Source organism: Nicotiana tomentosiformis, chromosome 11 (assembly GCF_000390325.3).
Source record: "Nicotiana tomentosiformis chromosome 11, ASM39032v3, whole genome shotgun sequence".
NCBI classification, from domain to species: Eukaryota; Viridiplantae; Streptophyta; class Magnoliopsida; order Solanales; family Solanaceae; genus Nicotiana; species Nicotiana tomentosiformis.
The window spans coordinates 25,321,073-25,337,500 of NC_090822.1; the positions used below are offsets into that span (position 1 = coordinate 25,321,073).

Here is a 16,428-nt window from a genome sequence, read left to right on the forward strand (position 1 = left end):
GGTCTTTTGTAAGTGGATCCGACACATTATCACTTGACTTTACATAGTCAATCGTGATAATTTCTCTAGAGAGTAATTGCCTAATGGTTTTATGTCTTCGTCGTATATGACGAGATTTACCGTTATACATAACGCTCCCAGCCCTTCCAATTGCCGCTTGACTATCACAATGTATGCATATTGGTGCCAACAGTTTGGGCCAAAATGGAATGTCTTCCAAGAAATTCCGGAGCCATTTAGCTTCTTCACCGGCTTTATCTAAGGCTATGAATTCAGCCTCCATTGTAGAGCGGGCAATACATGTTTGTTTGGACGACTTCCAAGATACCGCTCCTCCACCAATAGTGAATACATATCCACTCGTGGACTTAGAATCAGTTGAACCGGTGATCCAATTTGCATCACAGTATCCCTCAATCACCGTAGGAAATTTACTGTAGTGCAATTCAAAGTTCTAAGTTGCAAAGACTCCAATTGACGTGAATCTTGCATTAGCAAAGAATAAAGGCCAAAGCATATCACAATTGGATTATGCTCGTGTGTTGGGATGCTTAATGTATATCATGAATTGTACACGACCAGATATAGCTTGTGCTATAAGTAAACTGAGTCGATATACGAGCAATCCAGGCCAATCTCATTGGATGGCAATGAAACGAGTTTTGGGATATTTAGAACATACCCAGAACTTTGAATTGCACTACAGTAATTTTCCTGCGGTGATTGAGGGATACTGTGATGCAAATTGGATCACCGGTTCAACTGATTCTAAGTCCACGAGTGGATATGTATTCACTATTGGTGGAGGAGCGGTATCTTGGAAGTCGTCTAAACAAACATGTATTGCCCGCTCTACAATGGAGGCTGAATTCATAGCCTTAGATAAAGCCGGTGAAGAAGCTGAATGGCTCCGGAATTTCTTGGAAGATATTCCATTTTGGCCCAAACCGTTGGCACCAATATGCATACATTGTGATAGTCAAGCGGCAATTGGAAAGGCTGGGAGCGTTATGTATAACGGTAAATCTCGTCATATACGACGAAGACATAAAACCGTTAGGCAATTACTCTCTAGAGGAATTATCACGATTGACTATGTAAAGTCAAGTGATAATGTGTCGGATCTACTTACAAAAGGCCTAACTAGAGAGGTAGTTGAGAAATCATCAAGGGGAATGGGGCTATGGCCGAGAACAAGTCATTGTGGCGGTAACTCTACCTAGAAGACTGGAGATCCCAAGATCTAGGTTCGAGGAGATCAAACAAAGTCATTAATGACGGTTCAACATTGTCAAATAAAATTTTAGTCCGTTCTCGTGATGAGACAATGTTCAGTACCAAGGATAAAGCATTAAGGCTTTTTAATAAATTCTAAATTTGATACGGGGTATATCAAATAGTGTATCTACAGGATGACACGTTTAGGAATCACCTATGTAAGTGTGAAGTGTTAATCGCTTCAAGGAGAACTTTGTAAGGCCAGTTCTCTACGCACTTATGAAACCACGCGGTGTTCATGACTGAAACGAACACAACAATGAGAACCAAAGACGGTTAAGGGTTGATTGTGTGACTTATGGTTGTCTAGGTATACACCAAAGATCGACGGTTCAAAGATATCAAATCTACCGATTGACCGAGTATATCCGACATAAGTTTACTACGGAAAGTTTAAAGGGAAACCTACTTATCCAGATGCGATTAATCCTTGCTTGTAAATCACACAGTTTTTCCATGCATACTTCCGTGATATAGCCATTCCCCATTCATGTGGGGGATTGTTGAGGTTTTGTTTTTAAGATGAAATAGTCTTAAAATGAGGGTGAATCGGAAATGGAGGGAAAATGAAATTTTGAGTAAAATTTTAAGTTTTCCCCTCTTGACAATGAGACATTGTCCCATATTGGAAGAGGAAAAAAATTTTGGTGGGTATATATATAATTGCTCTTCTTGTAGCTCTTAAAAAGTTAAGAAGAAAGCAAGCCTCGCGCCGTCGTCGTCGTCGCTCGCTCGGCTCGGCTTCGGCTACGGCTACGGTTTCGGCTTCGGCTTCGGATTTGGATTTGGATTTGGATTTGGATTTGGTCAAATGAACGATTGATTGATTAATTTTTTGGACCAAATTTATTTGTTAATAGTAAATATTAACGTAAGATTATCCGCATTTGTAACGGATATTTTTCAATCCGTGTATTGACCACAAGGCAGGCGCCTAATGCTCTTCCCACCAAGAATGTGCTTGCTCCACAAACAAGCTAATGCTTGCTCCACCATGAAGGGTAGACGATTGTTCTTCTTCAACACTGGCTGCTATATATATGTGCAACAGTTGTTGAAGAAAGACATACAACACACAATACACAAGACACAAATCGCTCAACAGATTTGGCTATATATTGCACTCCTTCCTCTTAGTATTTCCATACGATTTTTTGAGGTTTTATTTTTAAGATGAAATAGTCTTAAAATGAGGGTGAATGGAAAATGGAGGGAAAATGAAATTTTAAGTAAAATTTTAAGTTTCCCCCTCTTGATAATGAGACATTGTCCCATATTGGAAGAGGAAAAGATTTTTAGTGGGTATATATATAATTGCTCTTCTTGTAGCTCTTAAAGAGTTAAGAAGAAAGCAAGCCTCGCGCCGTCGTCGTCGTCGCTCGGCTCGGTTACGGCTTCAGCTTCGGCTTTGGCTTCGGCTTCGGATTCAGATTCAGATTCAGATTTGGATTTGGATTTGGTCAAATGATTGATTGATTAATTTTTTGGACCAAATTTATTTGTTAATAGTAAATATTAACGTAAGATTACCGCATTTGTAACGGATATTTTTCAATCTGTGTATTGACCACAAGGCAGCCGTCTAATGCTCTTCCCACCAAGAATGTGCTTGCTCCACAAACAAGCTAATGCTTGCTCCACCATGGAGGGTGGACACACTGGCTGCTATATATATGTGCAACAGTTGTTGAAAAAAGACACACAACACACAATACACAAGACACAAATCGCTCAACAGTTTGATCTAAATTTGTCGTTAGAATTTGCCGGGGTTGTGATTAGGAATCTGTGGTTGAGATTTTAGTACATTTGGTGAAGAATTGAAGAAGCTAGACTAAAAGTTTGTTAGCAAAAACGTGATGAACATTAAAGAATGTCGTTGCTTTATTCGTTAAATATTGTCATTCCAAAATATAACTCAAGGACTCTGAAGTCACAACTTATTCCTCAGGTACAACACTTTACACTACCTTAGTGTGTCTAACTTATAATATAGTCGACAACTCCTGTCTCATTTTGAAGCCACAACTTATTCCTTCACGAACAACACTTTATGCTACCTCATTGTGTCTAACTTAGGAGATACTCATGGCAAAACTTAGCTCACGAATTATAAAAACCACAACTTATGTCTCATGGGAAATAATTTGCACTATCTCATTGTGTCTAACTTATGAGATATTCTATAACTCGTCTTATAAGCAAAACTTAGTAACCAGTTTACGCTACCTTTTTGTGTCTAAGTTATGTGATACTCTATATATAACTCCTGCCTTATAGACAAGAAGGGTTACTCTGATGGTAAGCAACCTCTACTTCCAACCAAGAGGTTGTGAGTTTGAGTCACCCCAAGAGCAAGGTGGGGATTTCTTGGAGGGAAGGATGCCGGGGATTTATTGGAAACCGCCTCTCTACCTCATGATAGGGGTAAGGTCTGCATACACACTACCCTTCTCAGACCCCACTAGTAAAATTATATTGGGTTGAATGACTAACCTTATAGGCAAACAAATGTATGGGACTTTAACCACAACTTATGCCCCATGTGACTTGTGAGCTTTTAGAAAATAGACTCCTGTTGGGACTGTTGAGAGCTTCCGATGAAATTAGGAAGAGAAAACAAAAGAAAAATCAAAGAAAAGAGAAAACTGGAAGTACGTAGCCCTAAAACGTATTAAAGAATACAATGGTTATTTATCATAGGCAAACAATACATAAAGGTAAATAAACCAATATATTTCTTACCTAGGACAAAAAATAAATAGTGATGCCATGAAAGGTCACACAGCGCTATTTCCTATATTCCTAACGAATCTTTTAGCATGTTTGGCCAAGCTGGAAAAATTAGCTTATTTTGTGAAATGATTTTATCAAAAGTGTTTTTCGAAAAAGTACTTTTGGATAAAAATATTTTGTGTTTGACGAATCAATTTGAAAAGTATTTTTAAACAACAATTTATGTTTGACCAAACTTTTCAAAAAGTACTTTTAAGTGTCAAATTACGAATAAGGACATGAAAATATTTGCTTAATAGTTAATGTTATATAAGTAGATAAATAATTGCAAATATTTATTATTAAACATAATAATTAAGTTTTTTATTTTATTTAAGTAAAATATAAAAATAAAATTGAAAATTACTTTATTCTTTCAAGATAATTTAATATATCAAAAAATCATTCAATAAATATATAAGTTTATCCCAAAAGTCATTATATATTACTTAATAGTTTAAACTAAATAATGTTATTTTGGTATATATAATATTTTACTAAGGGTATTTTTGGTATAAAGAAAAGTCAAAACTGCTTCTGCTGCTGCTTCTCAAGAGAAATTATTTTTTTCCGCTTCTTAAAATAGATGCATGCAAAAACCAGTCAAAATGAGGAAAAAAATACTTTCTTGAAGGAATAAAAAATACTTTTGGCTTCGGGAAAAGGTTGATCAAATAGGCTATTTGTCTAATGTTTAGTTGGGCTTGAAAAGAACTTACAGTCTTGGATGGCTATGCCATATGTTTCCTAATTAAGACATGTACCTATTTATGACCAGGAAAATAGATGCATGCAAAAACCAGTCAATGATTAATAGCATGTTTGGCCAAACTTTTTTTTTTGGGCTAAAAGTGCTTTTTTGGTCAAAAGTGCTTTTGGCCAAAATTGAGGTGTTTTGCCAAACTTTTAGAAAGAAAAAAAGTGCTTTTGAAGAGAAGCAGAAACATATTTTGAGAAGCAGAAAAATATAGCTTCTCTCCAAAAATACTTTTTTGAGAAGCACTTTTGAGAAAAATACACTTAGAAGCAGTTTTTAAAAGCTTGGCCAAACACTAATTACTGCTCAAAAGTGCTTTTCAAATTAATTAGCCAAACAGAAACCGATTCTCACCAAAAATACTTTTTTGAAAAGCACTTTTGAAAAAAGTACAACAACAACAATAACTCAGTAAAATTCCATTAGTGGAGTCTGGGGAGGGTAGTGTGTACGCAGATCTTACCCTTACCCCAAAGGAGTAGAGAGACTGTTTCCGAAAGACCCTCGGCTCAAGAAAATAACACTTTTGAAAAAAGTACTTCTCAAAATAAATAAATTTTAGAAGCTTGGCCAAAAAGGCTGTAAGAAATATATGGAAATTTAAAGTTAGTTGAATAAGCTAAAGATTTGAAAAAAGAACACAGAAGCTCCTAAAGCAAGAATATGGGCAAAAGGAAATATCAACGATTAGCTCATTTCCTTGTCACTTGGTCTTTACTGCTCTTACATGCAGCTTTCAAATTAGCTTAAACAGAAGTTAACAAGACCCTGTGTTTAGAAAAGGAAAGAGAATGAGTAGAATACAAAATCAGTCATCACGCCCTTACTTTAGCCTTCAACCTTGCAAAGCAGAGTGCTGTTGAAAGATGGAGCCAATTCTTGTGTTCATTTAACCAACGCCAACGATATATAAAACTCTTTAGATAGAAACTCATCGTCATTTTCTTGAGAAGTACTAGCATTACTGTCATAACCAACATGAGGATTAGGAGGAGCAAATGTAGGACACTCTGGAAGAGGACGGCCATATAGCTGAATATTCCCACCATAAGTTGAGGAATCAAAACCTTGCAATTGAGTGCTTGGTGGTATTCTCCCTGAGAAGTTGTTATTTGACAAATCCAACACACTAAGAAATGTCAAAATAGGGATTTTCCCTGAAAGCTGGTTTCTTGACAAGCCAAGTACCTCCAACATCTTCATTGTACCAATTCCTTCAATGATATTTCCTGTCAAATGGTTTCTTGAGAGGTTCAATGATAGCAATGCATTCATTCTGCTGAAATCTTTGGGGATGTCACCAACTAGTTCGTTGCTAGAAAGATAGATGGTTTTGAGTAGCCACAAGGTATTTTGGTACTCTGACTCTTTGTTTTTCCATTGGACTAATGCATCGCCATGGTACAATATACCTACTCGAGGGACATAAGGATCAAAGTTATAGCTCACACTTTAACCATCTTGCAAAAGTTGCAGTATGGTGAAATTGCTGAAACATTGTGGAATTCTTCCTGATAAATGGTTGCCAGAAAGGTCCAGTATTTGAATAGATTGAAGCTGACATATACTTGGAGGAATGTTACCCAAGAATTTGTTGAATCGAAGGCTCAGAATGCCCAAATAAGGTAACTTAGTCCCTATCCATTCTGGGATTTTCCCACTCAATGTATTTCTTCCCAAATCCATGACACTCAAACCTCGGCAATTCTTCAAAGAGGCAGGGAACTCTCCACTTAAATTGTTTTTACGCATGTATAGAGAGGTCAAGGTTGTTGAAGAACACAGAGAGTATGGAATGCTTCCAGAGAGTATGGAATGCTTCCACTTAAATTATTGGCCACACAGAGAGTATGGAATGCTTCCAGAGTATGGATCAAAGTTATAGCTCACGCATGTTTAGTTGTTTAAGACAATTTTTTTTTTTTTTGCTCTGTTTTTGCGACTAATGATTCAGTCATAGGTTGTACCCTTAGGACAAATGCTTTTAATTTCCTTGCTTTTCTTTTGTTTTTGTTGATGACAAAGGGGGAGAAATAGTAAGCAAGCTTAAGGCTTGGGTGTGATGACCCAAAACGTATCTTTAAATTTAAAAATTAATTCAGTGTTCTAAGACCTCCAAAAGCACTATTTATCATTACTCGACTTGCGTGTGCAGTCCGTAAAATTTTTCGGAAAGTTTTTATGCGAAAAATAAATTAAAATGTGAATTAGAGCTTTAAAACTCAACTGAGTTGACCCTGGTCGACATTTTTAGCAAACGGACTCGGATCAGTATTTTGACAGTTTTGATAGGTCCGTATCGTAATTTGGGACTTGAGTGTATGCCCGAAATTAAATTCCGAGGTTCCTAGCCCGAGATATGGAATTTTGAAGAAAAATTAAAAGTTTAAATTCAAATAGTGATCGGATGTTGAATTATGTGCAAACAACCCCGGAATTGAATTTTGATGATTCCAAACTCTCCGAATGGTGATTTTGGACTTAGGAGCGTGATCAGAATTTTATTTGGAAGTCCGTAGTGAAATTAGGCTTGAAATGGCTAAAATAGGAATTTAAGTTTGGAACTTTGACCAGGGAGTTGACTTTTTGATATCGGGGTCGGAATCCAGTTCTGAAAATTTTAACAGCTCTGTTATGTCATTTATGACTTGTGTACAAAATTTGAGGTCAATCGGACTTGATTTGATAGGTTTCGACATCGAATGTAGAAGTTGGAAATTCTTAAGATTTATTAGGCTTGAATCTATGTGTGATTCATGTTTTTATTGTTGTTGGATGTGATTTGAACACTCGACTAAGTTCGTATGATGATTTAGAAGTTGTTGGTATTTTCGGACGGGGTCCCGAGTACCCCGAGTGCGATCCGGATCGAAATCGGATCAATTTTTGGACTTAGGCAAATTCTGAAATTTGCATCTTCTGGTGTCATCGCACCTGTGGAGGGACTGACCGCAGGTGTGGACTCGCACAAGCGAGCTGTGGCTTGCAAAAGCGGACGAAGGGCTGCCTAGTTGGAGCCGCAGATGCGGCTCATGTTGCGCAGAAGCGAGAGGAAGGGCACATGTGCGGGCAGGTCCGCAGGTGCGATGGAATTTTCCGCACCTGCGAAAGGCGCAGATGCGGTCCAAAGCTCGCATAAGCAAAGGCAGCTGGGCTGAGCAATTTCCGCAGATGCGGTATTTAACCGCAGATGCGGGACCGCAGGTGCGAGAAATTTGTCCCCAGATGCGAAAGCACTGACCAGATTACAAAAACAGAGGGGTTCCGATATTTTTATCATTTGGACATTTTCAACACGGTTTTGGGCGATTTTTCAGAGAGAATTCACGGGAAAACTTGAGGTAAGTCATATGTGATCATTGTTAGTCAATTATATTGGATTATCATTGAATATTTCGAATAGATTACATATTTTTTTGGTAAAATTAGAGGATTTGGGCCTAGGGATTTCAAAATGAGAATTTGAGATTTGGAAGTCAAGTTGATGTCGGATTTTTGTAAAAATGGTATGGTTGGACTCGTAGTTGAATGAGCATTCATATTTCGTAACTTTCGCCGGATTCTGAGACGTGAGCTCCGCATGCCATTTTTGAGTTAATTTCAGATTTTATTGAAAAATATAGTATTTTTTATGGAATTGATTCTATAATTTTTTGTTGACTATATCAAATTAATTATGACTAGATACGAGTCGATCAGAATCGAAAAATCGAGGAAAAAATATATTACTTGGTTAAATTGGAGCAAGTCGAGTTAAGTAACTTGTCTAACCTTGTGTGGGGGAAATTTTCCCTAGAATTGATATTAATGTGATTATTGAAAGGTGTTGAAAGTCATGTATACAAGGTGACGAGTGTGTACACGAGTTAAATGTGAAAGATTATATTTTTAAATTGTGTAGATCATTGTTGCGCATTTATTAAATTATTTTATCTTGTTATATTCATCATCATTGATCTGAGATATATACTTTAAATTTGTTTGACCTTTTCCTGCTAATTGTTATACCTGTTTAGTTGAAACTTGATTTCTTTTATTCTGTGCATTATTTGAAGGGTGATTTTCTTTAAATTAAACATTATTAATATGAAGTATTTGACATTTTAAATTTGATATTGAAGCAGCGTATTAAAGATTTTGAAATATTATTTTTCCTGAATTATTTATTCTTGAATATTTTGTAAGATTTTTGTACTCATTGTGATGGAGCCGTGAGCTCTTTATTGTGGAAAACTATTATTGATGATTTATTTTGGCATGAGCCGTGAGCTCTTTATTGTGGAAAAATATTGTTGTTGAATTATTTTGGCAAGTTACATTATTTGAGCACTTGAGGTGCAAATTGTGATATTGATACGCATGCGGTGGTATAAGGTCTGGGTATTGAAACGCATGCGGTGAGATAGGGTGGATTGATACGCGTGGCTAGTAGGGGGAACTACTAGAAGTCATGCGGTGTGATAAGGATGGCTAAAACGCGGGATGCTATTTCGGAAAAAATATTTTCTTTCAAATAAATTGTGAAGGCTCCCACGGTGAGATAAGAAAATGAGATATTGTGAATTTATTTATGATTTGGGACTACGAGGTAGTACCTCGAGAGTGCTCTTGTTGATATTGATTTATGGCCACAGTTGCCTTGATTATTTGTTGTGATTTTCTTAAAGTTGAAAGGAAATTCGGTTTTGTTTCCACGAGATATTATTTGAAATTTTGTTTTGTTTTCAAGAGATATTATTTTCCATTATTTTGCTTAATTAAATGATGACACACTACTTGATTCATTTCCAATGTCATTTTATTTTACTATATTGTTAAACATTTTACCATGCTATTATTATATTCCAGTAGGGTCTCACTTGACCTCGTCACTACTCCACCGAGATTAGGCTTGGCACTTACTGGGTACCGCTGTGGTGTACTCATACTACACTTCTGCACATCTTTTTGTGCAGATCCAGGTACATCTTACCAGCCTAGACGTCAGTGAGTTACCTGCGCACGGAGATTTCGAGGTATATCTATCAGCGTCCGCAGACTCTGGAGTCCCCTTCTATCATTTTTATGTTGCTTTCCTTATTTTTCTTTAGACTTTGATATATAGAGACATTGAGAATAAATTCTTAGAAGCTTGTGACTTATTTCTACCGGGTTTTGGGAGTTAAAATTGTTTGAATTGTAGTTTATTTATTTCATATATTTATTATTATTCCGCATTAATAGGCTTACCTAGTCTTAGAAATTAGGTGCCATCACGACATCCTACGGAGGGAATTTGGGGTCGTGACAAGTTGGTATCAGAGCAGTAGGTTCATAGGTATTATGAGTCACAAGCAGGTTTAGTAGAGTCTTGTGGATCGGTACGGAGACGTCTGTACTTATCTTCGAGAGGCTATGGAACTATTAGGAAATATTTACTTCTTTGATTCCTTATCGTACGCCTTTGTTGATTTCAAAGTTCTAAACAATTGTCTTTCTATTCTCTCACAGATGGTGATGACACGCACAACTGGATCTGATGATCAGATACTCGCGCCCCCTGTTGGAGTCGCAAGAGGCCGGGGACGGGGCAGATGCCGAGTCAGAGGCCGAGGAAGACCACGTGGTGCAGCCAGAGCACCTGCACGAGCTGCTGCATCAGAGCCACCAGTAGCTCCAGTTGGAGAGCAGGCACCTGAGACGCCTGTTACTACTCCTGCACTTCAGGAGACTCTTGCCCAGTTTTTGAGCATGTTTGGCACTTTAGCTCAGGCAAGATTAATTCCACTTGCTCCTGCCACATCTCAGGCTGGGGGAGGAGTGCAGACTCCCACCGCCCGTACTCCAGATCCACGGGCCCAAGTTGACCATGCCCCAGAGGTTATACTAGTGCAGCCAGTTGTCTCAGTTCGGCCTGAGATTAGGACAGCAGTTTCAGAGGGGGAGCAGCTCAGGCTCGAGAGGTATAAGAAGTACCACCCTCCCACTTTCAGCGGTTTAGATTCAGAGGATGCTCAGGGTTTTCTGGAGGAATGTCACTGTATCCTTCGTACTATGGGTATTGTGGATTCGAATGGGGTTTTTTTCATGGCATTCCAGTTTAGAGGAGCAACCTACCAGTGGTGGCGGACATATGAGTTGGATAGTCCGGTTGAGGCAACTTAACTTACTTGGACTCAACTTTCAGATATGTTCTTAAGGGAGTATGTTCCTCAGAGTCTTAGAAAGGCATGGCACGCAGAGCTTGAGCAGCTGCGCCAGGGTTCTATGACCGTGTCAGAATATGCGGTCCGATTCAGTGATTTGGCTAGGCATGCACCAGCCTTAGTTACTACTATTCGAGAGCGGGTTCGCAGATTTATTGAGGGTCTCCACCCTAGTATCAGATATAGTATGGCCCGAGAGATAGAGATGGATATCACATACCAACATGTGGTGTCAATTGCTAGGAGATTGGAAGGTATGCAGACTCGGGAGAGGGAAGAGAGAGAAGCTAAGAGACCCCGAGATTCTGGCACATATAATAATTCTCGTGCCCCAGTTGCAGCCCGTCTTGGTAGAGGTTATGTGAGCCGTCCTATTCATTCAGTACTTCCAGCTTCCAGTGGTATTCCGCCTACTTCCAAACCTCAGGTTCCATATTATGCACCACCAGTGTCTTCTGTACCTCCTGTACGGGGTGCTTTCAGCGGGTAGTCTAGTCGATCAGGCCCGAGCTAGTCCCAGCAGCCACGTCCTCCGAGGGATTATTTTGATTGTGGTGACACTCGTCATATCATGAGGGATTGCCCTAGACTTATAAGGGGTGCACTTCCATGGACTTCTCAGGCCCCACCTATTTCATAGGGTCCTCAGGTTTCTCAGGCCATGATTACTGCACCAGTTGCCACTCCACCTGCACAGCGAGCAAGATGTGGAGGTCGGATAGGTGGAGGTCGCCCTAGAGGGGGAGGCCAGGCCAGATATTATGCCCTTCCTGCTAGGACAGATGCCGTTGCATCCAATTCTATTATCACGGGTATTATTCCGGTCTATCATAGAGATGCATCAGCCTTATTTGATCCAGGCTCCACTTATTCTTATGTGTCATCTTATTTTGCCTCGTATTTAGGCGTATCACGTGATTCCTTGAGTTCTTCTGTTTATGTATCTATACCCGTGGGTGAATATATTATTGTGAACCGTGTGGATCGGTCGTGTTTAATTGTTATCAGTGGTTTTGAGACTAGAGCTGATTTACTATTGCTCAGTATGGTGGATTTTGATATTATTTTTGGCATGGACTGGTTGTCTCCCTATCACGCTATTCTTTATTGTTACGCCAAGACGGTGACGTTGGCTATGCAGGTCTATCGCAGCTAGAGTGGAGAGGTACCTCGGATCATATTCCTAGCAGGGTTGTTTCATTTCTTAAAGCTCAACGAATGGTTGAGAAGGGGTGTGATGCGTATCTGGCCTATGTAAGAGATGTTCGTATTGATACTCCTACCGTGGAGTCTGTTCCTATAGTAAGGGATTTTCCCGATGTATTTCCAGCAGATCTTCCGGGTATGCCACCCGATAGGGATATTGATTTTGGCATTGATTTGTTACCGGGCACTCAGCCCATTTCTATTCCACCATACCGTATGGCCCCAACAGAGTTGAAAGAATTAAAAGAAGAGTTACAGGAATTTCTTGATAAGGGTTTCATTCGGCCTAGTGTATCGCCTTGGGGTGCTCCTGTCTTATTTGTGAAGAAGAAGCATGGTTCTATGCGGATGTGTATTGATTACCACCACCTGAATAAGGTTACCGTGAAGAACAGGTATCCATTGCCACATATTGATGACCTATTTGATCAGCTTCAGGGTGCCAAAGTGTTTTCTAAGATTGACTTACATTAAGGCTATCATCAGTTGAAGATACGGGAGCCAGATATCCCGAAGACTACTTTTAGGACTTGGTACGGTCATTACGAGTTCCTTGTGATGTCTTTTGGGCTGACCAACGCCCCAACAACATTTATGCACTTAATGAATAGTGTATTTTAGCCCTATCTTGATTCTTTCGTCATTTTGTTTATTGACGACATTCTGGTGTATTCCCGGAGTCGGGAAGATCACGAACAGCACTTGAGGACTGTGCTTCAGATTATTTGAGAAAAGAAGTTATATGCAAAATTTTCAAAGTGTGAATTCTGGCTTGATTCAGTGGGATTTTTGGGTCATATAGTTTCGTGCGAGGGAATCAAGGTAGATCCGAAGAAGATTGAAGCAGTGCAGAGTTGGTCCAGACCATCCTCAGTTACGGAAATCCGGAGTTTTCTTGGTTTGGCAGGGTATTATCGTCGATTTGTAAAGGGTTTCTCTTCTATTGCTGCATCTATGACCAAATTAACCCAGAAGGGTGATCCGTTCATGTGCACCGAGGAATGTGAGGAGATCTTTCAAAAGCTCAAGACAGCTTTGACTACAGCCCCAGTATTGGTATTACCTACAGGTATAGGGTCTTATACTGTGTATTGTGACGCGTCGCATATTGGTATCGGTGTAGTGTTGATGCAAGATGGTAGGGTGATTGCCTATGCGTCCAGACAATTAAAGGTACATAAGAAGAATTATCTTGTACATGACCTGGAGTTAGCAACTATTGTTCATGCCTTAAAAATTTGGCGGCATTATGTGTACGGTGTCCATTGTGAGGTCTACACCGATCACCGGAGTCTACAACATCTGTTTCAACAGAAGGATCTTAATTTGCGGCAACGGAGATGGTTGGAGTTGCTTAAGGATTATGATATCACTATTCTCTATCATCCTGGGAAGGCCAATGTAGTGGACGATGCCTTGAGTCATAAGGCGGAGAGTTTGGGCAGCTTAGCATATTTACCGGTAGCAGAGAGGCCTTTAGCCTTGGATGTTCAGGCCTTAGCCAACCAGTTTGTCAGGTTGGATGTTTCCGAGCCGAATCGAGTTTTGGCTTGTGTGGTTTATCAGTCTTCTCTTTATGATCGTATCAGGGAGCGCCAGTATGATAACCCTCATTTGCTTGTCCTTAAGGATACAGTTCAGCACGGTGATGCCAAGGAAGTCACTATTGGAGATGACGATGTACTACGGATGTAGGGCAGGCTATGTGTACCCAATGTAGATGGCTTGCATGAGTTGATTCTCCAGAGGCTCACAGTTCGCGGTACTCCATTCATCCGGGTGCTGCAAAGATGTATCAGGACTTGAGACAACACTATTGGTAGAGGCGGATGAAGAAAGACATAGTGGAGTATGTGTCTCGGTGTCTAAATTGTCAACAGGTGAAATATGAGCATCAGCGACCGGGTGGATTACTTCAGAAGTTAGAGATTCCAGAATGGAAATGTGAACGGATCACTATGGATTTCGTTGTTGGGCTCCCACGGACTCAGCGGAAGTTTGATGCAGTTTCGGTGATTATGGATAGGCTGACCAAATCATCTCATTTCATTCCTGTGATTACTACTTACTCTTCAGAGCAGCTGGCTCAGGTATATATTCTCGAGATTGTCAGACTTTACGGTGTACCATTATCTATCATCTCTGACCTGGGTACACAGTTTACCTCACGGTTTTGGAGGGCAGTACAACATGAGTTGGGTACTCGGGTAGAGTTGAGTACAACATTTCACCCTCAGACGGACGGGCAGTCCGAACGCACTATTCAGATACTGGAGGATATGCTTCGTGCGTGTGTGATAGATTTTGGGGGTGCTTGGGATCAGTTCTTACCACTTGTGGAGTTTGCTTACAACAACAGTTACCAATCAAGCATTCAGATGGCTCCGTATGAGGCCTTGTATGGTAGGCGGTGCCGGTCTCCAGTGGATTGGTTCGAACCGGGCAAGGCTAGACTATTGGGTACATACTTGGTTCAGGATGCCTTGGAAAAGGTTAAGTTGATTCAGGATCGACTTCGTACAACCCAATCTAGACAGAAGAGTTATGCGGATCGGAAGGTTCGTGATGTTGCATTCATGGTTGGTGAGCGTGTATTGCTCCGGGTTTCACCTATGAAGGGTGTGATGAGGTTCGAGAAGAAGGGGTTGAGCCCTAGGTATATTGGGCCTTTTGAGATTCTTGAGAGAGTTGGAGAGGTGGCTTACAAACTTGCACTACCACTTAGTCTCTCTACGGTTCATCCGGTATTCCATGTTTTCATGCTTCGGAAATATCACGGCGATCCGTCTCATGTGTTAAACTTCAGTTCGGTTCAGTTGGACAATGATCTATCTTATGTTGAGGAACCAGTGGCTATTTTGGATAGGCAGGTTCGAAAGTTGAGATCAAAGAACATTGCTTCCGTGAAGGTTCAGTGGAGGGGTCATCCAGTCGAAGAGGCGACTTGGGAGACCGAGCATGATATGCGCGGCTGTTATCCGCACTTATTCACCAGCTCAGGTGTTTCTTCTAACTCCGTTCGAGGACGAACGTTTGTTATAGAGGTAAAGAAGGTGATGACCCAAAATATCATCTTTAAATTTAATAATTAATTCTGTGTTCTAAGACCTCAAAAAGTACTATTTATCATTACTCGACTTGCGTGCGCAGTCAGTAAAATTTTCCGAAAAGTTTTTATGCAAAAAATGAATTAAAATGTGAATTAGAGCTTTAAAATTCAACTAAGTTGACCCTGGTCGACATTTTTAGCAAAAGGACCCGGATAAGTATTTTGACAGTTTCGGTAGGTCCGTATCGTGATTTGGGACTTAGGCGTATGTCCGAAATCAAATTCCGAGGTTCCTAGCCCGAGATATGGAATTTTGAAGAAAAATTAAAAGTTTAAATTCAAATAGTGACCGGATGTTGAATTATGTACAAACGACCCCATAATAGAATTTTGATGATTCCAACAGCTCCGTATGGTAATTTTGGACTTCGGAGCGTGATCGGAATTTTATTTGGAAGTCCGTAGTGAAATTAGGCTTGAAATGGCTAAAATAGGAATCTAAGTTTGGAAGTTTGACCAGGGAGTTGACTTTTTGATATCAGGGTCGGAATCCAGTTCTGAAAATTTTAACAGCTCCGTTATTGCATTTATGACTTGTGTACAAAATTTGAGGTCAATCGGACTTGATTTGATAGGTTTCGACATCGAATGTAGAAGTTGGAAATTCTTAAGATTTATTAGGCTTGAATATATGTGTGATTCCTGTTTTTAGTGTTGTTGGATGTGATTTGAAGACTCGACTAAGTTCGTATGATGATTTAGGACTTGTTGCTATTTTTGGACGTGGTCCCGAGTACCCCGAGTGTAATCCGGATCGAAATCGGATCAATTTTTGGACTTAGGCAAATTCTGAAATTTGCAGCTTCTGGTGTCATCGCACCTGTGGAGGGACGGACCGCAGTGCGGACTCGCACAAGCGAGTTGTGGCTCGCAGAAGCGGACGAAGGGCTGCCCAGTTGGAGCCGCATATGCGGTTCATGTTGCGCAGAAGCGCTTGCGCAGAAGCGAGAGGAAGGGCGCAACTGCGGGCAGGTCCGCAGGTGCGATGGAATTTTCCGCACCTACGAAGGCGTAGATGCGATCCAAAGCTCGCAGAAGCGAAGGCAGTTGGGCTGAGAAATTTCCGCAGATGCGGTATTTCACCGCAGATGCGGGACCGCAGGAGCGAAAGCACTGAC

General features: G+C 40.2%; 1 protein-coding gene across 1 annotated transcript; it reads right to left on the minus strand.

Moving 5' to 3' along the window:
- Nucleotides 1–5,695: 5,695 nt before the first annotated feature.
- LOC138901158 (receptor-like protein EIX1) lies at nucleotides 5,696–6,562 on the minus strand. Its single transcript, XM_070188902.1, has 2 exons — nucleotides 6,268–6,562; nucleotides 5,696–6,222 (listed from the first exon to the last, which is right to left on the minus strand). The coding sequence occupies exons 1-2, from the start codon at nucleotides 6,560–6,562 to the stop codon at nucleotides 5,696–5,698; spliced, it is 822 nt and encodes a 273-aa protein (XP_070045003.1).
- Nucleotides 6,563–16,428: the final 9,866 nt, after the last annotated feature.

Bases quoted from the DNA above. Each gene is read 5' to 3' on its own strand.
- LOC138901158 (XM_070188902.1), bottom strand. From the start codon at position 6,562: ATGCGTAAAAACAATTTAAGTGGAGAGTTCCCTGCCTCTTTGAAGAAT. The intron at 6,223-6,267 runs GTTAAAGTGTGA...TCCCTCGAGTAG, and splicing joins ACTGCAACTTTTGCAAGATG to GTATATTGTACCATGGCGAT.